The sequence below is a fragment of the Poromitra crassiceps genome (genome assembly GCF_964638095.1).
Source record: "Poromitra crassiceps genome assembly, chromosome: 2".
In the NCBI taxonomy this organism is placed as follows: Eukaryota; Metazoa; Chordata; class Actinopteri; order Beryciformes; family Melamphaidae; genus Poromitra; species Poromitra crassiceps.
In genome coordinates, this window is record NC_139624.1 from 106,346,680 (window position 1) to 106,371,530 (window position 24,851).

The 24,851-nt window shown below is 45.5% G+C and overlaps 2 protein-coding genes across 2 annotated transcripts in view; both read right to left on the bottom strand.

Moving 5' to 3' along the window:
• epc1a (enhancer of polycomb homolog 1 a) overlaps window positions 1-1,639 on the bottom strand; it is a 96,565-nt gene extending 94,926 nt beyond the window's left edge. Inside the window, exon 1 of the mRNA XM_083651549.1 lies at window positions 1,609-1,639. The gene's annotated coding sequence lies outside the window, so the exon portion shown is untranslated. The remainder of the gene's footprint in view (window positions 1-1,608) is intronic.
• A 3,149-nt stretch (window positions 1,640-4,788) lies between these two features.
• Window positions 4,789-24,851, bottom strand: part of LOC310771225 (integrin beta-1-like) — a gene marked incomplete at both ends in the record, with an annotated part of 45,884 nt that continues 25,821 nt past the window's right edge. Inside the window, 10 exons of the mRNA XM_083631891.1 lie at window positions 4,789-4,854; window positions 5,222-5,376; window positions 6,058-6,293; window positions 7,325-7,505; window positions 9,141-9,243; window positions 9,454-9,594; window positions 9,702-9,791; window positions 12,341-12,436; window positions 15,369-15,524; window positions 16,659-16,903. Of these exons, the coding sequence (XP_083488017.1) occupies window positions 4,789-4,854; window positions 5,222-5,376; window positions 6,058-6,293; window positions 7,325-7,505; window positions 9,141-9,243; window positions 9,454-9,594; window positions 9,702-9,791; window positions 12,341-12,436; window positions 15,369-15,524; window positions 16,659-16,903 (1,469 nt within the window). The remainder of the gene's footprint in view (window positions 4,855-5,221; window positions 5,377-6,057; window positions 6,294-7,324; window positions 7,506-9,140; window positions 9,244-9,453; window positions 9,595-9,701; window positions 9,792-12,340; window positions 12,437-15,368; window positions 15,525-16,658; window positions 16,904-24,851) is intronic.

Here is a 24,851-nt window from a genome sequence, read left to right on the forward strand (position 1 = left end):
TCCTGGTAGTCGGGAGGGAGTTGCTGACACAGTCGTCCGCGCCCTGACGGACAGTCCCTTTCGTCTCGGGTTTGTGCATGATCCTTTGCTGCTGCTGCTGTTGTTGTTGTTCCTGTCTCGCTACTGTCTCAGACATGGCTTTCAGGCTCAATCGCCGCCATCGTCGTAACACAGCCAGTTCTCCATCTTTTGAAGCATGATGTTAGATTACAACGAGCTAGTTGTGTGGCTTAGCCTTCCAAAATGTTGCTGTTAGTTTTTTAGAATGTAATACATAGAATTGGGAATGTTACATTCAATTTCATTCAGACTGTCTTTCAGGCTCAATCGCTGCCTTTTTCCCCCCGGAGCGAGGGAGGAGGGAGGGTGTTTTACCGTAGTGGCTGAGAGAGAGTAGTGGCACAGTGCTCCAATCAGGTCGCGAGGCACATTTTTTGCAACATCATCCAATCAGGGTCTCGCTCTCATAATGTCTGTCTTGCTCTCGTTCTGCCTCATACCAACATCCATAGATTTTGGAGGTTCCCGAGTGGCCGTTTGCTGGAAAAATCCATAGATAAGCCGCACCGTTATATAAGCCGCAGGGGCCAAAAAAGCCCAAAAAACGGGAAAAAAGCCGCGGCTTATAGTCCGGAATTTACGGTAATTAAATAAATTTATGCATGTCGCAACGTTTTTTGTGTGTGATCCGAAATACACAGAAGACATATAGAACACAAACAACTAAAAGTCCATTTTAACACGCAGTGAGTCGACGACCCTGATTTGTATTTACCCAGTTATAAAATAGAGCTTTTATTTTGAAGGTAAAAACGCCTAGCTTCCCTTATTCTGTCTGTTTCTAACAGGCTTGATTTAGCTTTGGGATTAAAGTTTTTAAATGCATTTTCCACGCGTCTGACACAGAAGTCACAAATGGTAGCCTAATAAACTGCTCCAGATCATGCTCCAGATTGGATTACCGAATAAAAACCCAGTAAAGCAACATAAAAAAGACCTGAGCACAATTGGGACTTCACTTGAGGAAATGCATCACAGACAGTGAGTTGTTGTCAATTATTCAATGCGGGAGACAGTGATTAATAGGCTATGTGCAACGTCAGCGGGCACTTAACACAGATTATGTGTTTTTAGCAAATCGTTATCATGTTTGTTGAATGTCATTATGTGCCTGTATACGCTGTATAGTATTGGGCTAGTTCAATGCTCCTATTGCCTACCATTGTCTTCCATGGTGACGAGGGGCTGTGTCATCACCTGAATTGCATTTCTCCACTTTACACGGCGACAGTAAGGGGCAGCGTTATCAAGAATTCCACTCTGGGACCCATTTTCAGATTTTGGCGTTTTCACCCCCCAATAATGCCGTCACTGTGTAAAAGGAAGGCACTAACGCTAAAAAAGTTTGCCGTTTTATGCAGGGAGCGTCGCCGTGTAAACAGGGCCTTAGTGTAGTCCAACAAGTGCCCCAGAGAGAAGCACACTCATCCAGTAACTCTGGCAGTGCCATCAAGCACTACACATTGTGCTACACACAGGACCACAAAATGTGTGCATAATAGTATGTGACGTCTGAAATGAAGGAGGAAGATAAGAAAGGCAAATAACCTGCAAGGGTGGGTGAGAATTCCTGTCATGGCCAGAGATGAATCCAGATGTAGCAGACTTCTACGATATGCATCATCCATTCGGGAGCAGTAGGCACAATGGAGGCCTGGAAAACACAGTGACAAAGAAAGCATAACAAAAGGTACAAAAGGATTGTGATTGTGTGTGTGTGTGTGTGTGTGTGTGTGTGTGTGTGTGTGTGTGTGTGTGTGTGTGTGTGTGTGTGTGAAGGGGGGGGGGCAATTATTGGGGGCTGACCTGTGCAACACACACGTTATTATCAGACTAAATGATGTACGAAAGCGAAGATCTGCCTGTCAGTGCCTGAGACAATCGAAAATACAATTACACTAGCATTATCAAGTTATACATGTGCTCCTTTTTCAATGGACGTTAACGTGAATCAATTCTAAATGAACTTATCTTGGGACAATATCGCTTAATGACAATAGTGTCGAGGCTGTCGACCAAGTTTTGATGTTACATCATGAGGCGCACATTAACGTTAGTGCCAAACCATTACAACGTAGGGCACACATAAGTCAATCAACCTAACGTCAGTCCGAATCATGTCGGCAAACGTGGACAACAAGCATGCACAGCTAAAGACGCCAATTCCATAGCTGCTTTGCAGCTTTTAATGTGTTTATAACTGGTTTCAAGCCGTAAGACCTTAACACAGCTGTGTTTGCACAAGGAACAGCGCCACCGAAGCTAGCTGACAGCCTGGCTAGACTGTTAGCTTAGCTCAGTTACCCTGCCTGCGCCATTTACCAGCTATTAACACTTTGCGGATAGTTTGATTTGAACTCGCCACTAACTTATCATAAATTAAATCGTCAGTTCCGACATAACAGATGAATAAAACGAATGCCTGAGTGGAGTTGCAACTTACCTGCTGCTAGCAAAGCCACAGGGGAGGATGACGATGATGGCAGTTCTTCTGGTTGTCATGCTAGCCAATGAAGCTAATGCTGGTTAGCTCCCTTCAGGACGCGTCTGAGGAAAATGCTTTTCGATTCTAATGTTAAAAAGTACGATAAACTCATTCCGAGAGCTCGTTGGAAGGTTGATACAAAGTGATATCCTCTCAGGACGTAAACTTGGATTGACTTCCCAAAAAAAGAAGCTTCAAAAACTGACCACCAAGCCACTTTGCAGGCGAATTGTGATTGGAGAGCGAATGCCACCAATCACCTGTGGAGAGCTCGGGTTAAGATGAGCTCACTGGTTCCCCCGTGAAGCTCCCAGCTGCAGCCTGCGGAACGGGGCAACATCATCTAATTGCAGCGCCGCAGAGCCAGCTGGCTACGCCTCTTGACACAGATTGAAAAGGTAATAATGCTATTTCACCATAAAGCATTTTATTATAGCCCACTTGTTGGTGTTATTGATTCTTTCTTTCTTACATGCAACAGGGTCTTTGTGAATGTAGCCTACGATAGAAAACTAATTTCACTCACTACCACTAAGTAAACAAACAACTACCAGTTCCGCCCTGTTTCGACCTCTAAATCAATGAAATCATCAATGGGCGGGATTGCAGGTTTGCTAAACCAATGAAATCATCAATGGGAGGGATTACAGGTTTGCTAAACCAATGAAATCATCAATGGGCGGGATTACAGGTTCATCAGTTGCCACACACACACGCACACACACGCGCGCACACACACGCACACACACACACACACACACACACACACACACACACACACACACACACACACACACACACACACACACACACACACAGAGAGACATTGTTCATTTTATGCATTGAGCAAATTGCACATTAATTAAAACACTCCATGTATTTATATGAACAGACAGACACAGAAAGGCACTCATTTGCTACTCATTTATTGAAGCCACTAACTGGCCAACAACAAGTGATGAGATGCAATAGCTGTACAGTGCTTTGCCAACATGGCTGCAGTGTTGTTATGTAACTGTCCCCCGGGCTGGTCGCCTCTCCCTCCCTCCCTCTGCCCCTTCACATCACATCAGTCTTGGTCTTGTCACGGGGCAGGGCTGTCTCTCCTCCCCGGCTGCCTCTGCTGGAATTGGCTGACGCTGTGATATTTGCAGCCCACAATTTTTCATCAGACACAGATGAAAGAGAGTGCTGCATGGTGGAAGCATATGGAAGCATTCTCTGATTCTCCGCCATCACCACCACCCACTGGCTGTTAAAGCTGCAGGCACGTCTGCACAGTGACACTGCAAGTGGAGGAGGCTGGTATCGCAATGATTAATATTGCTTTACTCAACTCTCCCAGCAAGGTCACAAGCAGCCATCTGTAGGCAGTGAGAGACTCCTTAATATCCATCTAGATTTCAGCATCCCCATTGTTCCTTTTGTAGCCTACATGATTCAGTCCAATGCGTTGCCTGGCAGACCGCTCATACACCAGCCATTCTTCTGAACTCTATACAGCTATGGCTGGTACAGTCAGTGTATTGCAATGTATCAAGTCCGCAGTGATCTGTATAATGAATTCAACGGTGTCTGTTGGACTATGAGAGCACCAGGGAGCACCGGAGGCTTGGTTTCGTGTTACTGTCAAAAATAGCTTGCTTCTATGACTAGCTGCTATAATGAACTGGAAATAAAATGGGAAGCTGCCCTGTCTGTCATTTCCAGCAGGGTGACACTTTCTTCTCTTCTCATCTAGAGGGCAGTGGAGACCCATCTAAAGACCTGGCATCATAATGCAGAGTGCTGAGCTCACCTCCCTGTCTCTCGTCTTCTGAGACCTAAGTAACTCAGAGGCAACCCAAGCATCAGCATAAATATGAGTTTCGCATGGTTTACAAATGATTACACTCCATATAGCCTACTGTATTTAGTAATTGACCAGTAAACGAATCTGAGGATATACATTTGACATGTATTCCACAGACAACTAACCTGGTAAAAGAAGCAGTTTATGTGAGAGGAAAGCTGTTTGACTTTGCGTGCTGTGCATGCAGGGAAGGGAAGGGTTGGAGACCGACAGTCCAGAATAGCATATTAACATCAAAAGAGAGTCAGACATCAACATCCGTTTCCCCCATGCCAAACAAGTTGGACCTACTGCTGAGAGCAGTTCAGGTGAAGGATGTTGTTTCATTGTGTTGCACAACAGGGATCCTGATTGAAAAGAGGATCATTCTGTTCTGTTCCCATCTCCGCTGTCACTGGTCTTTATACTTGGGGTTGACAATAGTTGTGACGGCACTCTTGTAGATTGGATTGCTCCTCTGCAACAGAGTAGAAGCAAACATAATCCCATGCGTTAATCTTTGTGTCACATTCCTACCGGTAAACTGCATGCACTTAAGCTGCATACATGTTGTTACTGTGCCATAAAAGATCTATCTCGACATGTATACGTACATACAATACTGAATGTACTCTCTGTAGAGGAATATATTCTATATAGACTGCTGCTTATCCTCGCTCTCAATGTTCTGTCGTCTCTGCACCATCTTTGCCAGTGTGCTCTTGTGTGTTACCGTGTTACTTGTCAACATGTCCCTGCACTGCCACCCAATGTCACCAAGACAAATCCCTGCATTATTTATCCTGACAGACACTGACAGAAGGGTTTGTTTGGGTAGGGCTCACCCTGTTCCAGCGCCTCTTCTCCAGCTCGCTCTGGAAGCGGGCGAACTCCCGGCGGTCGTGGATGCTGGTGAATAGTTTCCATAGCAGCAACAAAGCCACACCCAGCACCACAACGGAGGCTGATACCACTCCGGTAATCACAACCACATTAGGACCTGATGGGCATTCTTGAGAGACAGAGCCAGCCATCAAAGTTTATTCGGAAAATAATACTGTATTTCATATTAAATAAACATGTTTGCTGAATCAATTTGTGTTACACAGGCAACTTAGCAGCTCCAAATAGCAGTGATACAGTACGTACTGTAACTTTTCGTCAAATCTTAACTTTAATAGCCAGAAATTATGTAATGTGACGTGAGTAAAACCTCACACAGCACACTCATGTTTACCAACCTGACCAGTCTGTGATGTTTAGGGTGTAAATAGATAGGAAATAGGGCGCATCTACAGAGTCTCAATAGACCCTTTTCACAGCGGCCATCTTGACACTTCAAAGCAGGGTAAACACAGGCATAATAACATTAATGAGGGCCCTGGCACTGGAACACCTAAATGGAATGGAGCCATCATTAATGTTATTGATTACACCTGTGTTTACCATGTTTTTACAGGTCAAAATAGCTGCTGTGAAAAGGGTTATTAGAGGGACAGGGCAGATCTCTCCATAGCAGCAGCACTTTGTGATTTAAACTCATAAGATGGGTGTATTTTGACATAAAAGTCTTGCCTAGTGCAGCCTTAATTGATCAATTGATTGGTTCTTGTGCCTTATACTTATTTATAATATATGTTGCTACAGTCATTCAAAATGATAGAAACTCTGGCCTGTCTACCTCGTTCCAGGGCTACCCGTATGTGGGCGGAGCCCTCTTTTTGGCCCGCCCTCAGCAGAAAGTGCACCCTGCAGCCCTCAGTGTCCAGTTCCATGCACCTGTGCAGGCCTGCAGAGGCTGGTGCCACTGCTCGCATCGCAGGCTCCCCCACCAGAGTGAGGTTCAGGTGGGCACAGCCCATCTCACACTCCCTCAGATCCAAGCCCTGGGAGAAGGCCCTGCACAAGATGCACTCCCTACGCAAAGGAAAGGAAGCCTGTATCATCTAAACTGCAAATGTATTCTGAAATGAATAGCAGTGAAAGATAAGCCATACTGATCTCATCTCACATTCTGTTTCGCTCCACAGATCAGTCTGGACTTCCAGCCGGCTGCCCACATCGATTTCAGTGGGCGGGAGTACTTGCCTTGACAGACAAATTCCTCCAGCCAATCAGCATAGGGCAAATCCAGTCCAAATCCAGCCAGAAGAATGGCGAAAACGTTGCTGAGGAACTCTGCTAGTGCATACTCTTGTTCTTATTTAATTGTTGTTATTGAGTCTATTTCTGCAATAACTGCATTTATGGCTGTGTTTACTAACGTTAACATTACCACTCGTTGCAGCAGATGCCATTACTGTTTTGCCAGCCCTGATTGGCCAGTTACGTCATAAACTACGACACAGTCCCTGATGCGAGGTAATTTCAGGAAATCGATGTGGGCGGCTAGAAGTCCAGACTCATCCATGGAGCGAAAGCCAATGTGAGGCCCCGTGATCACGTGAAAGAACCAAGTGAAAACAGGGTTCAGCTGTATCTCCTTGTAAATGATATAGATGACTTTGAGGTGATGTAACACACTCTGGTGGCCATAACGGAGGGCCTCAAGAACAGTAGGGCTAATTGAGGTGAATAGACATTGGTTCATTTCTGTTTTTGTTTTTGTTTTTAGCAACTACCGGTAGTTACAATCTCAACTCGTAGTGCTTAGAAGTAGAGCCTAGGGCTCTAGACAAGACATTTTACTGTCTCATACCTAAGTTTTAACAAATGTACTTTTAATCAGACTAGTCACTTTGACTTACTGAACTGACCTACACCCACACAACAACAATCTTTTTCAGATTGTCTAACTGCCTCTTTTTTCAGCGCAAGCCAAACTGCCTTTTTCCAGCCCAATTACCCAGCCTCCATGATGGCACCAGATGGTTGTAGCAGATAACTGTAAGATCTCTAGTCCTTTCAACTTTTGAATGAAATGAAGTGAACTGGCATTTTGGTAGAACCTGTGCAAGGTGCAGATGCTTGGGCAGGAAGGGCAGAGTTCACAGGTGGGGCCCAGGTAGCGGGGGTCCTGGCAGACACAGGTGCCACAGTGGCAGACCCCCCTGCCGGCACACAGCTGTCCATCCTGAGACAGACAGGCCTCCACGGTGAGAGGACACTCGCACGCATGGCCACTGAACCCTGGAAGACACTCACACACACCGCACACACACCTGCCCTGCCCTGGGACCGGACAATAGATTATTATTATTATTCAACACTTCAAGGCGATATCGGCTCTTATTTTACTGCTAGTACGGCTGGGCAATATTATATCGATATCATGATATGAGACTAGATATCGTCTTAGATTTAGATTTAGATTAGATCGTAACATCATGATATGGCACGAGTGTTGTCTTTTCTTGGTTTTAAAGGCTGCATTCATGGGCGGATTAAGACTCCATGGTGCCCTCAAGTGCCCCCTCCCCCGACCACGACCACAAACTTACCTGACTGTTCTGTTATATTATTTGCCTTTACCCACGTAGTCATTATATCCACATCACTGATTATTATTGATCAAAAATACTGAACATTTAGCCCACTTAGTAGAAAACCCCGACATATTCTGCATATTACGTATCGCCATTCAGCCTAAAAGTATTGACATATGATTTTTGGTCCATTTCACACAGGTCTACTAGGGAGCACAAACATAATGAAAACATGATGACATTCAGGGTGTTTTGATGATTGACCATGTATTGTGCAAGTGGTTGTTTGAGTCTTACCTCCACCTCCACACTGCAGCCCCTGGTACTGATCACAGTTGAAATCACTGCATTCACAGTACCGCCCATAATAAGCCTGGTTGTGCTTTTTGCTGCTCTTATGACAAACACACTTCCCACAAACACACTCTCCATGTCCGCTGCACTGTTCCAATGTGTCGTCACGGCGACAAACGTATGAGTCAACAGCCCCGCCTGACTCCACTTGAGCGCATTCGCACAACGTCCCGACTCGGCCCTCTTTACACCTGTAAACAAACAATATGCTTGATTAAAGGGTCACTTTACCGACTTTCAACCAGCTTATCATTATAAAATCAGTAGTATATTTAAGCAATAGATCATGACAGGCCGTGGTATATGCTCATTATACCACACCTAAGGGTCATGCTTTGAAAACACCCTTAGGTGTGGTATAATGAGCATATACCATGGTCTGAAGTGATCTATTGCTTTTTTTAAACGGTTACCAAGTATGGTAATATGAAAATTATTATTATTATTCAAATGTCTTAAGTCAGTGTTTAAAAAATTAGAAGAGCAAAAATAAGATGAGCTGAGATGAGCTGTTGATGAGCCACTCACTTAAAGCCCCTCTAGGGGCTTTAAGTGAGTGGCTCTAACTGTGGTATATTGACTGTGGTATATGCTCAATATACCACAGCTGTGAGCCAATCAGATTGCTTGATTTGAGAGAGTCATTTAATAAATGCAAATGAACAATGTTTAACTTCCCTCCATCTTACCTCGACCGAGAGCTCCCCATTCATTCGCAGAACTTCCTGATCCAAATGGCATCATTATGACATCATTTGGACCAGGGAGTTGTGTGAATGAATGGGGAGCTCTCGGTCCAGGCAAGATGGAGGGAAGTTAAACACTGTTCATGAACATACTACCGATTTTGTAACAATACAAAGCTTGTTGAAAAGTGTGGCTCTTTAATGACCTGGAATGAGGTTTGTCAAAAACAAATGGATGCTATTTCACCTGCACGCTCCACACTCCAGAGTGCCGTTGCCATGGCTACATGAAGGGCTACGTGGGACCATGTCCTTTTGACAGGAGCAGTCACATATGGGTCTCAGCAGGACCTCCACCTCTTCACTATAGCCTTGGGGCTTAATAAGCACACGGGCCGGCCTCTGTGGACCAGTCACACACAGAGGTGCTGTGATACTTACATGAAAGCTCACCTAGAAGGGAGGGGAGAATTTCTTGAGTGCTCCATAATGCTCCACTAATGATAATAATCATCATCAGCATTACTGGCAATTTAACCCGCCAATGGCCACATGCTAACAGCGGCACTTACACAATTGACCACACACAGAGCCGAGCGCACAGCTACACACCTCGTCACCGATGGAGATGTTGGAACACCTCCTCCCCTGCTCCCCATCCCTCGGCTTGCGGTCCTTACAGTGGGAAATATAGGATATGCCAAAGCCTGGAGGCAGCTTGCTGTTTTCCATAACAACCTCAGAGGTCAGTGCCTGGGGGTCAATAGCACAGTTAACCTCTTAAGTCTTAGTTGAGCAGGCTACACATACAGTATGTGGCTAATGACGTCGTGTTGGAAGAGAGGCTCTGCCTCACTTACATTGTATGCTTCGAGTATTATCTGCAGGATGTTATGGGAGTTGTTGGAGAGCGTTCCGACGGCGCATTTCGGGAAGATACCTCTCAGGCCCTGCGGGCAAACAATCACAGCAGCAAAACAATGTTATCCTTGTGGTAAATGAGGGACTACCTAAAGGGAGCTGTCTCGCCGCAGCATCAGCAGTCTAGCCTGGTAAAAAAATCCTGGTAACGTGATCTTACATTCTGTTTCGCTCTACGTATCAGTCTGGAATCAAATCTGTCCACAGTGATTTCAGTGGTTGGGAGTACTTGCCTTGACAGACACCTCCTTCAGCCAATCAGCTCCTTCAGCCAGTCACCATTGTCAAATCCAGTTGGAAGAACGTCGAAAACGTCTTTTCTGCCGAGAAGAAGCTGCTGGTGCATACAGTACTCTTGTTCTTGTTGTTATTGAGTCTATTCCTACAATAACTGAACTTATGGCTGTGTTTACTCTGCTAACGTTAATGTTACCGCCATGGCCGTAACTAGCTATGAGGACGGGGAGGTCCGGACCTCCCCTAATATTTCAGAGAAAAAAATAAAACAATCTGCATGGAAAAGCATGAAAAACACGGGATCACTTTTATTTTGAAACGAAAGGCAGGTCAGGCAGGAAGTCATCTGACGCCGCGTCCGTGGTAACTTGATTCCGAGAGAGCAGCAGCATGTTGGTGAGTGATGACTGTCTGTCTGCCTGGCGAGATAATTGAAGGTGAGCGAGCTGCGAGACAGTGAGCGAGTGAATGACAGACAGTGAGTGACACTGACAGCCAAGAAAGTAACTGTCTAGTCTGTCTCTTAAGTAATGTTACCTGTGTGACACGTTGGGATGCTACTGGCTAATCATGCATGATGCCAATTGCCAAGCTCCCGAAGTCAGGTATGCAGGTGGCTATATGCATGGTTTCAGTTTCATGACCCAATAAGTAACAAAAAGAGGTGGTGTAAAGTTAAAAACAACATAATATATTTTATTTTATTTTTCAATCGTTCCTATCAGGAATAAATAAATGTCCCTCTGTATGTTTTTTTTATTATCGATGATGACTTTGTGTGTTGTGTACGGCTTGGGTTGTGTACCTGTGTTTGTAGGTGTCATTTTGATATGAATTTGGCTAAAACAGTTTGTGTTTGTTAGTTACAATTATGTTGACAGGAGAGCTGAGCAGGTGGTGACATGAAAGAGAATATAATGAATAATGACATCACAACAGTATAATCCTAATGTTGATTTAACACATTGAATGCCAGCCATGTTTTCATTCCTGTAGGTAAGTTGTGCCAGGGGTGTTTTTGACGATTCTGGCTCATTTTAGCAACAGCCGAGGATTCTTTTCTGTTAAGAATTCATGAACACCAATCATCTAAAAATAACTAATAGAATGTGTGCTTTCTCTGTCTAAAAGAGTTAGTTTGCAGAGTTAGTAGTTATGTAGATATTAGCCGTTGAGTACAGCATGGTTTCAGCGTCTGGAAATTTATTCAGAGATAAATGGCTTTTTGTGAAACAGTCACTTTAACCATTCATTTTTGGCATCAGTAAGACCGTCAGACATTCTAAACAATAGTTTTGAACAGTAATTTCCTCCATAACAACAGGAAACACCCCTCTCATTCAAACTCCTCCCTCCGTGTGTCTTCTCCTCCTTCCTCCTGGCTGTACAGCGGGCGTGTCAGAAGCGCTTTTGCTGCTGCCTGCCTGTGTGCCTGCCTGCCTGCTTGCGTGCGTGCGGACGCTCCTTGTGCGAGTCAAGATGGGCCGGGGAATGCGTGGGCGATGGGCAGATGTTGATTATGGCCTTTCTGAGGTGTTTCAAAGTTAGTTTCACCTATGATCTATTTTGCAAATCGCTCTCCGCTCTCTGTGTGCTGCTGCCGGTGCGCGGCCGCTCTCAGGCAAGACAAGTCTTGAGTGGATTACTGTAAAATCGCCACGGCATTTCCTTGAACGGCTTGGTCCCGCGGCAGTTTTTTCTTTGATTTCGGTCGTCTGGGGGAGCACTGTCAACACTTAGTGGGTCGGTAAAATAGATTATACACATTATCTTGCTCCAATAGTGATCTCGAAGATGTAAAAGTTGTTGATTGATGTTCCACCGTCAAAAAAAAAAAAATGTTTATGTAAGACGAGTAAACTCGGCTCTGGCACTTAAGCGTTGGATTATGTAAGACGAATTATTTCGGCTATGGCACTTAAGGTGTTAAAATGATATATTACTCTAAATATGGCTAAAAAGGGGGGGGGGGGGACCCAAAAAAAATTCGGCGCCGCCCGTAAGGGCGACGCAAGTCCAGGTCCAGCAAGTCCGCCTCCCCTTGCTGGACCTCCCCTATTTCGGAACTCTGGTTACGGCCCTGGTTACCGCTCGTTGCTTCGGGAAACTCCATTATGTCAGCGGTGTCTCTAATTGGCTGGTTACATTGTCAACTACGTGGTGCAGGTCCCTGATTGGCACGATTCTAATTTCTGGAAATCGCTGTGGGTCCAGACTGATCCATGGAGCAAAACAGAATGTAGGTTCACACGATCAGGATGGTTTGACCAGCCTATCAGCAGTCTCCATGTACACAAAGAACCAGACAAATAGTTACACAGATGAATTGACTCTGCTGTACCTTGTACAAGTGTGCGACGTCTTCAGTCACTGCGAATATGATCTGGATGTTCTTCTTTTTCAGCTTCTCTGCAACGTGAGCCACCGAAGGATAGTCCTAATGGAGGGAGTCAGGGAAGATGTGAAATGCAATGTATAATACTCAGGTCAGTATATACATGCAATCAGTATTTAAGCCCTCTCTACCTCTCTCCCGTCGGTCTCTGTCCTCCCCCTTTAACAACTCTTTCTGTCGCTCATTTCATCGATTCATTCTCCCTGACAGACATTCCATTTCCTCCAAATACACAAATAAATAGCACTTAGAGGAGCAGCACCCTCATCTGGCACATCCTTTTTCAGCCTTGGGTGGCCATTTATCCCAGACAGGATATATTAATCGTGTATCTAGATTCACTCCAACTGTCAACTGCTTGGACGGCTATGAGGTCAGGAGATATAACACCCTTGTGACCCTAATGAGATGGCATATAGGATGTGTAACGCACAGGGACAAAGGCACAGACACACACAAAAACATGCATGCACATAGTAGACACACACAAGGACCCCCTCATAATGTACCAGTGGTGGAAAAAGTACTCAAATCCTTTAGCAATAGTGTCCCGTCCACAATGGAAAAAACACTCCAATAAAACAAAAGTCCATTCAAAAGTTTACTTACTTAAAGGAATAGTTCACCCAAAAGTCAAACTAGATTTGAAGGCCCCGTAGTCTCGCAGTATAGCCACCCACCATAGATACATCTACATCTGGAACACAACTTTGAAAAATGGTTAACGCCGGCCCCAAGACAAAAAAGAGGCGTGACAGACATGAATTGACCAACCACGGACCTCGTGGGTGGGCTGCAAATAACGGATGCACGCTAAATTATGTAACTTCCGTTACAACCCAGCCAATCAGATTTCACCGTGCATTTTGTGTCTGCAGGGCTTAAAATCTGGCGTGGGATTGCGAGATTCGTGCATCTTTTTGGAAATTCCCGCATATTTTCAATTTATAAAGGGGGAGTAATCCCGCAATGGTTTATGCCAGGGGTCTCAAACTCACTCACCCACTTGATATCAAGTTATAGTGAAATCAGGCCCGTACCTCCACTCGTTGTACTGTAAAACACAGAGCGCGCTCCCGAGGCGCTGCCTTCATGCAGACGAGCCGCACTTCACACCATAGATGTGCAGTTCCTTGGGCGGTTTTGTGTGCATTTTGGCGGGGGTTTGAACTCTTTGTGCTGGAAACTGTCAGCAGTATCTGGCAACACGGCTTCACACTCCAGCCAGCGGGATCATCACTGCATGTAAAATCCACCTCATTAGCAGGTGGTTCGGTTCACCCGAGTGAAAGAAAAACATTTTGCACGCTGAAATGTTGTCTTTTGTTGAGAAGTGAACATGTCGCTGTCAAAAGGCTAAAGAAAGGTTGATGACGAGCACAGACAGTTTCAGGAGAAGTGGGAGAGTGATTATCTTTTCGTCGAGTACAAAGGGAATGCCGCCTGCCTCATTTGCAAAGAGAAAATCGCCGTACTAAAAGAATATAACCTGAATATAACCTGAAGTCTGCCCTGGTATCTGTCACCTTTTTAATATGGAATAATAGCCTATATATGGAGACAGACATACTGGATGAAGGGAGGGGGGGGGGGGGGGGGGGGGCAGAGCGCTTGGCTTTTGTCTGGTTTTGCTGGACCACTGGAATTGGAGCTTAAAAGGCAAGCGTGCGATTCGTTTATTGCACTTATCCAATGAGCATGACGGTGCATAATTTTACGCTTAAAAGGCATGGTTGTAATGCTTTAGGCTGCGTGTAGCGACAACAGGAATATATCAAGTGCGCTGGTCCACGCCCACTGATTTGCGCAGCGCCAGGCGCTCGGCCTAGAAACAACGCTGATGCAACGATAGGGGCCGCTGCAAGTACCTCAAAAGTGTATTTAAGCAAAGTACTGGATACTTATTTGACTCTCCAGTTCTGTCACGTACACAGCAGCACCCGTGCACACACACAAACCCAGTCAGATTAAGACGTGAAAGCCTGCAGGTTTGGATGACTCCACAGCCACTCCAGCTGCTTCCCATCAGGGTGTGCCTGTCAGCATCCTCCTTACAGGGAGCTGTGCTGTTCATTCTGACCTTTAAATCGCTGTCTTTGACTCCAGTCTACAGCGGCTCGGACCTCCATTTCACTGCTAGGATTGCAGACGGGAATCAATTTAACACGCGCTGCAATATCTATAAACATCATATACACATAGCCTACCCATCATACACTCTTCAAGACGGTTGCTCCCGAAAGCAGCAAGGGGCAACAAAGTGAGGGGTGTGGGTGTGTGTGTGTGTGTGTGTGTGTGTGTGTGTGTGTGTGTGTGTGTGTGTGTGTGTGTGTGTGTGTGTGTGTGTGTGTGTGTGTGTGTGTGTGTGTGTGTGTGTGGCGGGGGGGAGTGAAATGCACTGCCCCACTGTAATGGCTCGTTCTGCCGAATTCGAGCTTTGGTCTTTCTCTGTGACAAGGGGCAACCTCCATGCCTGAAAAATGAATTGGAAGTGCCTTAAACCTGGCCAGCAGAGGGCGACTCCACTGGCTGCGAAAGTCCGATTATATGAAGTCTATGGGAAAAAGACCCTTCTCACTTGATTTATGACCTCAGTAAACGCTTTTCAAGTTTATGGTCTCAATCAGTATAAATTGTCTTCAATACAGCATGATGTTCATTTTGTAAATTATGGTCCCATTTAAAGTAAAATAGACAATAAGGCAGACTATGCTTTTGGGCATGACAGGTCACCTGTCCAGTGATAGCGCAGCTCGCCGATCACGGACCAATAGCAGGTGGCGCTGCGACTGTGGGAAAGCCTCGGTCTGGCGCTATAGCTGCTTCTGGCTGTAAAAAATCATGATGGTGACGGTCAGCCAAACTTCAAAACGGGAGTCGACCAACCAATGGGTGACATCACGGTGGCTACGTCCATATTTTTATACAGTCTATGTTGAATGCAAGCAAAAATGATCTAAGATTGATAATAAACCTGGGAATTTCCTTGGGTGTACACATTATTATGCAGGTGACACTTTCCATCGTTGGGCAGAACGATGCCGCCCAGCTTGCCGTCTCCAGCGAAGTGGAAGCCGGCGTCGGTGGAAAAAACCAGCAATCGAGTCACGTTCCTCCAGCCGATCTGCTCCTGCAAGTGAAGAAAGGGACTGTCGTATAACTGTCAATCAATAAACCACCAAATTACCAGTGAATTGGGAAGCGTGACTGATATAAGTGTTTCTGACAGGCTTCGGGAAAATAATCTCCCCCATCTGCTTTTGTACATAAGGATTTGAAAATGACTGCAGATGAATAATGGTGTATGCTTCAACCTCTTCGGCCCTCAAAAATAATAACAGTAATTATACATATATATATATATATATATATATATATATATATATATATAAAATATAAAATACAATATAATACAATTATTGACTCTTCAATTCAATTGGATCAGTTGAATGTGATGAGAGGGTTTTCTTTTATGGGGGAGGAGCAGGAGCGCAAGATTGTAAAAAAAGAAAATCTGATGCTTTTATTGATTTGAAATGTATATTTATGCTGGCTAGTGCAGCATGAGGGCACGATGAAAGATATGTTTTCCAGGGAGTAAAAAGTAAAAGGCTTTTCATTTCATGGGGACTTTAAAAAAAAATTCAGCCGAAACTGGTTAGTATATTTTCCCACAAAATGCTCCCTCAGTATTCTAAAATACACCTCTCCAGTGGCGGACTGCATAATCGGGCACGTCGGGCAAATGCCCGGTGGCCTGGTCTGCAAAAAAAAAAAAAAAAAAAACTTTTTTTTTTTTTTTTTTTTTTTTGCAGGCCAGGCCAGGCCACTCACTGAACAGCAGGCCAGGCGCCGAATACTGGTTTACTAGTGGTTTTATTACTTTATTCAGGGTTAAAGTGGGTGCATCTCATTGTAAAATTGGACTTGGCCCAAATTGGGCTTCAAACGGCCCAAATCGGGCTTCAAACGGCCCAAATCTGGCTTTAAACGACCCAAATTGGCAAATTGGGCTTCAAACGGCCCAAATTGAGCTTCAAAAGGCCCAAATTTTTCGCCGCCGCCGCCCTTCGGACGCCGGCACACGCGTCGGCCCGTATCGCCCTGGCCTGCTTGGTATCTAATGCCCGGCCTGAATTATGATCCCAGTCCGCCCCTGCACCTCTCATCTATTGTCTGTGCTGTTCTCATTTCCTCCAGCTCACGCCCACTCAAACAAAAAACAACAAATCTCAGTACTGCAGTCCCGCTCCCCGTTGTGTACCTCGCACACGGCGGCCTGCATCAGGGCATCCAGCCCCCCCTCCGGTGAGTCCAGGTTGCCGGAGATGCGCTGCCCCCCCACCAGCTGTGTGAAGAGGCTTCCGTTGGCGGTGAGACTCAGGATGTGGTGGTAGGTGAAGGGCGGGGCGCAGGGCCAGGGCTCGCTCCTCTTGCAGGGGTTCCGGAGCATGTCGGCAGCCGTGCTGATGTACGGTATCACCGTCTTATCCACGAAGGCGCCGAAGCCTTTCAGATTGGGAATGAATGGCAGACAGGTCAATACATTCTCTCTCCCAACTCATCAAATACTGACGTTTGGTCACCCACTTGGCGTCTTGTTAACACACTGGGCACCCCTTTTTCACCCTGTTTCGACGTACGGCAGCCTCCTTTGTCATTTTTCGATGCCACGAGACTCTGTAGCCAACAACTTGTGTTACGGTTATGGTTAGGCAACTAAAACAACTTGGTTAAAGTTAGAGAAATGTTTTAGGTTAGGCTTAATTCATAAAAATGTTAATTGTGACACGGTTGAAATGTAGAATTTGAACAAGCTGGGATGGCAACCCTGGTCTCCGGTGTCGAAAGCAAAGCATTTAATTTCATTGTCACCCTCCCTTCTACAGAAGTCTATTGGACTACCCTGCATGTTGTGGGAGTTCTACAGAAGTCTATTGGACTACCCTGCATGTTGTGGGAGTTCTACAGAAGTCTATTGGACTACCCTGCATGTTGTGGGAGTTCTACAGAAGTCTATTGGACTACCCTGCATGTTGTGGGAGTTCTACAGAAGTCTATTGGACTACCCTGCATGTTGTGGGAGTTCTACAGCAGTCTATTGGACTACCCTGCATGTTGTGGGAGTTCTACAGAAGTCTATTGGACTACCCTGCATGTTGTGGGAGTTCTACAGCAGTCTATTGGACTACCCTGCATGTTGTGGGAGTTCTACAGAAGTCTATTGGACTACCCTGCATGTTGTGGGAGTTCTACAGCAGTCTATTGGACTACCCTGCGTGTTGTGGGAGTTCTACATAAGTCTATTGGACTACCCTGCATGTTGTGGGAGTTCTACAGAAGTATTTTGGACTACCCTGTATGTTGTGGGAGTTATACAGAAGTCTATTGGACTACCCTGCATGTTGTGGGAGTTCTACAGAAGTCTATTGGACTACCCTGCATGTTGTGGGAGTTCTACAGAAGTCTATTGGACTACCCTGCATGTTGTGGGAGTTCTACAGAAGTCTATTGGACTACCCTGCATGTTGTGAGAGTTCTACAGAAGTCTATTGGACTACCCTGTATGTTGTGGGAGTTCTACAGAAGTCTATTGGACTACCCTGCGTGTTGTGGGAGTTCTACATACGTCTATTGGACTACCCTGCATGTTGTGGGAGTTCTACAGAAGTATTTTGGACTACCCTGTATGTTGTGGGAGTTCTACAGAAGTCTATTGGACTACCCTGCATGTTGTGGGAGTTCTACAGAAGTCTATTGGACTACCCTGCATGTTGTGGGAGTTCTACAGAAGTCTATTGGACTACCCTGTATGTTGTGGGAGTTCTACAGAAGTCTATTGGACTACCCTGCGTGTTGTGGGAGTTCTACATAAGTCTATTGGACTACCCTGCATGTTGTGGGAGTTCTACAGAAGTATTTTGGACTACCCTGTATGTTGTGGGAGTTCTACAGAAGTCTATTGGACTACCCTGCATGTTGTGGGAGTTCTACAGAAGTCTATTGGACTACCCTGCATGTTGTGGGAGTTCTACAGAAGTCTATTGGACTACCCTGCATGTTGTGGGAGTTCTACAGCAGTCTATTGGACTACCCTGCATGTTGTGGGAGTTCTACAGAAGTCTATTAGACTACCCTGCATGTTGTGGGAGTTCTACAGCAGTCTATTGGACTACCCTGCATGTTGTGGGAGTTTTACAGAAGTCTATTGGACTACCCTGCATGTTGTGGGAGTTCTACAGCAGTCTATTGGACTACCCTGCATGTTGTGGGAGTTCTACAGAAGTATTTTGGACTACCCTGTATGTTGTGGGAGTTCTACAGAAGTCTATTGGACTACCCTGCATGTTGTGGGAGTTCTACAGAAGTCTATTGGACTACCCTGCATGTTGTGGGAGTTCTACAGAAGTCTATTGGACTACCCTGCATGTTGTGGGAGTTCTACAGAAGTCTATTGGACTACCCTGCATGTTGTGGGAGTTCTACAGAAGTCTATTGGACTACCCTGTATGTTGTGGGAGTTCTACAGAAGTCTATTGGACTACCCTGCGTGTTGTGGGAGTTCTACAGAAGTATTTTGGACTACCCTGTATGTTGTGGGAGTTCTACAGAAGTCTATTGGACTACCCTGCATGTTTTGGGAGTTCTACAGAAGTCTATTGGACTACCCTGCATGTTGTGGGAGTTCTACAGAAGTCTATTGGACTACCCTGCATGTTGTGGGAGTTCTACAGAAGTCTATTGGACTACCCTGCATGTTGTGGGAGTTCTACAGAAGTCTATTGGACTACCCTGTATGTTGTGGGAGTTCTACAGAAGTCTATTGGACTACCCTGCATGTTGTGGGAGTTCTACAGAAGTCTATTTGACTACCCTGCATGTTGTGGGAGTTCTACAGAAGTATATTGGACTACCCTGTATGTTGTGGGAGTTATACAGAAGTCTATTGGACTACCCTGCATGTTGTGGGAGTTCTACAGAAGTATATTGGACTACCCTGCATGTTGTGGGAGTTCTACAGAAGTCTATTGGACTACCCTGCATGTTGGACTACCCTGCATGTTGTGGGAGTTCTACAGAAGTCTATTGGACTACCCTGTATGTTGTGGGAGTTCTACAGAAGTATATTGGACTACCCTGTATGTTGTGGGAGTTCTACAGAAGTCTATTGCACTACCCTGCATGTTGTGGGAGTTCTACAGAAGTCTATTGGACTACCCTGCATGTTGTGGGAGTTCTACAGAAGTCTATTGGACTACCCTGCATGTTGTGGGAGTTCTACAGCAGTCTATTGGACTACCCTGCATGTTGTGGGAGTTCTACAGAAGTCTATTGGACTACCCTGCATGTTGTGGGAGTTCTACAGAAGTCTATTGGACTACCCTGCATGTTGTGGGAGTTCTACAGCAGTCTATTGGACTACCCTGCATGTTGTGGGAGTTCTACAGAAGTCTATTGGACTACCCTGCATGTTGTGGGAGTTCTACAGCAGTCTATTGGACTACCCTGCATGTTGTGGGAGTTCTACAGAAGTCTATTGGACTACCCTGCATGTTGTGGGAGTTCTACAGCAGTCTATTGGACTACCCTGCGTGTTGTGGGAGTTCTACATAAGTCTATTGGACTACCCTGCATGTTGTGGGAGTTCTACAGAAGTATTTTGGACTACCCTGTATGTTGTGGGAGTTCTACAGAAGTCTATTGGACTACCCTGCATGTTGTGGGAGTTCTACAGAAGTCTATTGGACTACCCTGCATGTTGTGGGAGTTCTACAGAAGTCTATTGGACTACCCTGCATGTTGTGGGAGTTCTACAGAAGTCTATTGGACTACCCTGCATGTTGTGAGAGTTCTACAGAAGTCTATTGGACTACCCTGTATGTTGTGGGAGTTCTACAGAAGTCTATTGGACTACCCTGCGTGTGGTGGGAGTTCTACATACGTCTATTGGACTACCCTGCATGTTGTGGGAGTTCTACAGAAGTATTTTGGACTACCCTGTATGTTGTGGGAGTTCTACAGAAGTCTATTGGACTACCCTGCATGTTGTGGGAGTTCTACAGAAGTCTATTGGACTACCCTGCATGTTGTGGGAGTTCTACAGAAGTCTATTGGACTACCCTGTATGTTGTGGGAGTTCTACAGAAGTCTATTGGACTACCCTGCGTGTTGTGGGAGTTCTACATAAGTCTATTGGACTACCCTGCATGTTGTGGGAGTTCTACAGAAGTATTTTGGACTACCCTGTATGTTGTGGGAGTTCTACAGAAGTCTATTGGACTACCCTGCATGTTGTGGGAGTTCTACAGAAGTCTATTGGACTACCCTGCATGTTGTGGGAGTTCTACATAAGTATATTGGACTACCCTGTATGTTGTGCGAGTTCTACAGAAGTCTATTGGACTACCCTGCATGTTGTGGGAGTTCTACAGAAGTCTATTGGACTACCCTGCATGTTGTGGGAGTTCTACGGAAGTCTATTGGACTACCCTGCATGTTGTGGGAGTTCTACAGAAGTCTATTGGACTACCCTGTATGTTGTGGGAGTTCTACAGAAGTATATTGGACTACCCTGTATGTTGTGGGAGTTCTACAGAAGTCTATTGCACTACCCTGCATGTTGTGGGAGTTCTACAGAAGTCTATTGGACTACCCTGCATGTTGTGGGAGTTCTACAGAAGTCTATTGGACTACCCTGCATGTTGTGGGAGTTCTACAGCAGTCTATTGGACTACCCTGCATGTTGTGGGAGTTCTACAGAAGTCTATTGGACTACCCTGCATGTTGTGGGAGTTCTACAGAAGTATATTGGACTACCCTGCATGTTGTGGGAGTTCTACAGAAGTCTATTGGACTACCCTGCATGTTGGACTACCCTGCATGTTGTGGGAGTTCTACAGAAGTCTATTGGACTACCCTGTATGTTGTGGGAGTTCTACAGAAGTATATTGGACTACCCTGTATGTTGTGGGAGTTCTACAGAAGTCTATTGCACTACCCTGCATGTTGTGGGAGTTCTACAGAAGTCTATTGGACTACCCTGCATGTTGTGGGAGTTCTACAGAAGTCTATTGGACTACCCTGCATGTTGTGGGAGTTCTACAGCAGTCTATTGGACTACCCTGCATGTTGTGGGAGTTCTACAGAAGTCTATTGGACTACCCTGCATGTTGTGGGAGTTCTACAGAAGTCTATTGGACTACCCTGCATGTTGTGGGAGTTCTACAGCAGTCTATTGGACTACCCTGCATGTTGTGGGAGTTCTACAGAAGTCTATTGGACTACCCTGCATGTTGTGGGAGTTCTACAGCAGTCTATTGGACTACCCTGCATGTTGTGGGAGTTCTACAGAAGTCTATTGGACTACCCTGCATGTTGTGGGAGTTCTACAGCAGTCTATTGGACTACCCTGCGTGTTGTGGGAGTTCTACATAAGTCTATTGGACTACCCTGCATGTTGTGGGAGTTCTACAGAAGTATTTTGGACTACCCTGTATGTTGTGGGAGTTCTACAGAAGTCTATTGGACTACCCTGCATGTTGTGGGAGTTCTACAGAAGTCTATTGGACTACCCTGCATGTTGTGGGAGTTCTACAGAAGTCTATTGGACTACCCTGCATGTTGTGGGAGTTCTACAGAAGTCTATTGGACTACCCTGCATGTTGTGAGAGTTCTACAGAAGTCTATTGGACTACCCTGTATGTTGTGGGAGTTCTACAGAAGTCTATTGGACTACCCTGCGTGTGGTGGGAGTTCTACATACGTCTATTGGACTACCCTGCATGTTGTGGGAGTTCTACAGAAGTATTTTGGACTACCCTGTATGTTGTGGGAGTTCTACAGAAGTCTATTGGACTACCCTGCATGTTGTGGGAGTTCTACAGAAGTCTATTGGACTACCCTGCATGTTGTGGGAGTTCTACAGAAGTCTATTGGACTACCCTGTATGTTGTGGGAGTTCTACAGAAGTCTATTGGACTACCCTGCGTGTTGTGGGAGTTCTACATAAGTCTATTGGACTACCCTGCATGTTGTGGGAGTTCTACAGAAGTATTTTGGACTACCCTGTATGTTGTGGGAGTTCTACAGAAGTCTATTGGACTACCCTGCATGTTGTGGGAGTTCTACAGAAGTCTATTGGACTACCCTGCATGTTGTGGGAGTTCTACATAAGTATATTGGACTACCCTGTATGTTGTGCGAGTTCTACAGAAGTCTATTGGACTACCCTGCATGTTGTGGGAGTTCTACAGAAGTCTATTGGACTACCCTGCATGTTGTGGGAGTTCTACGGAAGTCTATTGGACTACCCTGCATGTTGTGGGAGTTCTACAGAAGTCTATTGGACTACCCTGTATGTTGTGGGAGTTCTACAGAAGTATATTGGACTACCCTGTATGTTGTGGGAGTTCTACAGAAGTCTATTGCACTACCCTGCATGTTGTGGGAGTTCTACAGAAGTCTATTGGACTACCCTGCATGTTGTGGGAGTTCTACAGAAGTCTATTGGACTACCCTGCATGTTGTGGGAGTTCTACAGCAGTCTATTGGACTACCCTGCATGTTGTGGGAGTTCTACAGAAGTCTATTGGACTACCCTGCATGTTGTGGGAGTTCTACAGCAGTCTATTGGACTACCCTGCATGTTGTGGGAGTTTTACAGAAGTCTATTGGACTACCCTGCATGTTGTGGGAGTTCTACAGCAGTCTATTGGACTACCCTGCGTGTTGTGGGAGTTCTACATAAGTCTATTGGACTACCCTGCATGTTGTGGGAGTTCTACAGAAGTATTTTGGACTACCCTGTATGTTGTGGGAGTTCTACATAAGTCTATTGGACTACCCTGCATGTTGTGGGAGTTCTACAGAAGTCTATTGGACTACCCTGCATGTTGTGGGAGTTCTACAGAAGTCTATTGGACTACCCTGCATGTTGTGGGAGTTCTACAGAAGTCTATTGGACTACCCTGCATGTTGTGGGAGTTCTACAGAAGTCTATTGGACTACCCTGTATGTTGTGGGAGTTCTACAGAAGTCTATTGGACTACCCTGCGTGTTGTGGGAGTTCTACAGAAGTATTTTGGACTACCCTGTATGTTGTGGGAGTTCTACAGAAGTCTATTGGACTACCCTGCGTGTTTTGGGAGTTCTACAGAAGTCTATTGGACTACCCTGCATGTTGTGGGAGTTCTACAGAAGTCTATTGGACTACCCTGCATGTTGTGGGAGTTCTACAGAAGTCTATTGGACTACCCTGCATGTTGTGGGAGTTCTACAGAAGTCTATTGGACTACCCTGTATGTTGTGGGAGTTCTACAGAAGTCTATTGGACTACCCTGCATGTTGTGGGAGTTCTACAGAAGTATATTGGACTACCCTGTATGTTGTGGGAGTTATACAGAAGTCTATTGGACTACCCTGCATGTTGTGGGAGTTCTACAGAAGTATATTGGACTACCCTGCATGTTGTGGGAGTTCTACAGAAGTCTATTGGACTACCCTGCATGTTGGACTACCCTGCATGTTGTGGGAGTTCTACAGAAGTCTATTGGACTACCCTGTATGTTGTGGGAGTTCTACAGAAGTATATTGGACTACCCTGTATGTTGTGGGAGTTCTACAGAAGTCTATTGCACTACCCTGCATGTTGTGGGAGTTCTACAGAAGTCTATTGGACTACCCTGCATGTTGTGGGAGTTCTACAGAAGTCTATTGGACTACCCTGCATGTTGTGGGAGTTCTACAGCAGTCTATTGGACTACCCTGCATGTTGTGGGAGTTCTACAGAAGTCTATTGGACTACCCTGCATGTTGTGGGAGTTCTACAGCAGTCTATTGGACTACCCTGCATGTTGTGGGAGTTTTACAGAAGTCTATTGGACTACCCTCCATGTTGTGGGAGTTCTACAGCAGTCTATTGGACTACCCTGCGTGTTGTGGGAGTTCTACATAAGTCTATTGGACTACCCTGCATGTTGTGGGAGTTCTACAGAAGTATTTTGGACTACCCTGTATGTTGTGGGAGTTCTACAGAAGTCTATTGGACTACCCTGCATGTTGTGGGAGTTCTACAGAAGTCTATTGGACTACCCTGCATGTTGTGGGAGTTCTACAGAAGTCTATTGGACTACCCTGCATGTTGTGGGAGTTCTACAGAAGTCTATTGGACTACCCTGCATGTTGTGGGAGTTCTACAGAAGTCTATTGGACTACCCTGTATGTTGTGGGAGTTCTACAGAAGTCTATTGGACTACCCTGCATGTTGTGGGAGTTCTACATAAGTCTATTGGACTACCCTGCATGTTGTGGGAGTTCTACAGAAGTATTTTGGACTACCCTGTATGTTGTGGGAGTTCTACAGAAGTCTATTGGACTACCCTCCTAATTCCTCCTTGCTGCCGATAGAGAAACAGTCGCCTCTCTGCTTGCTCCTGCTTCTCTGCCAGCTTTTTGCTTT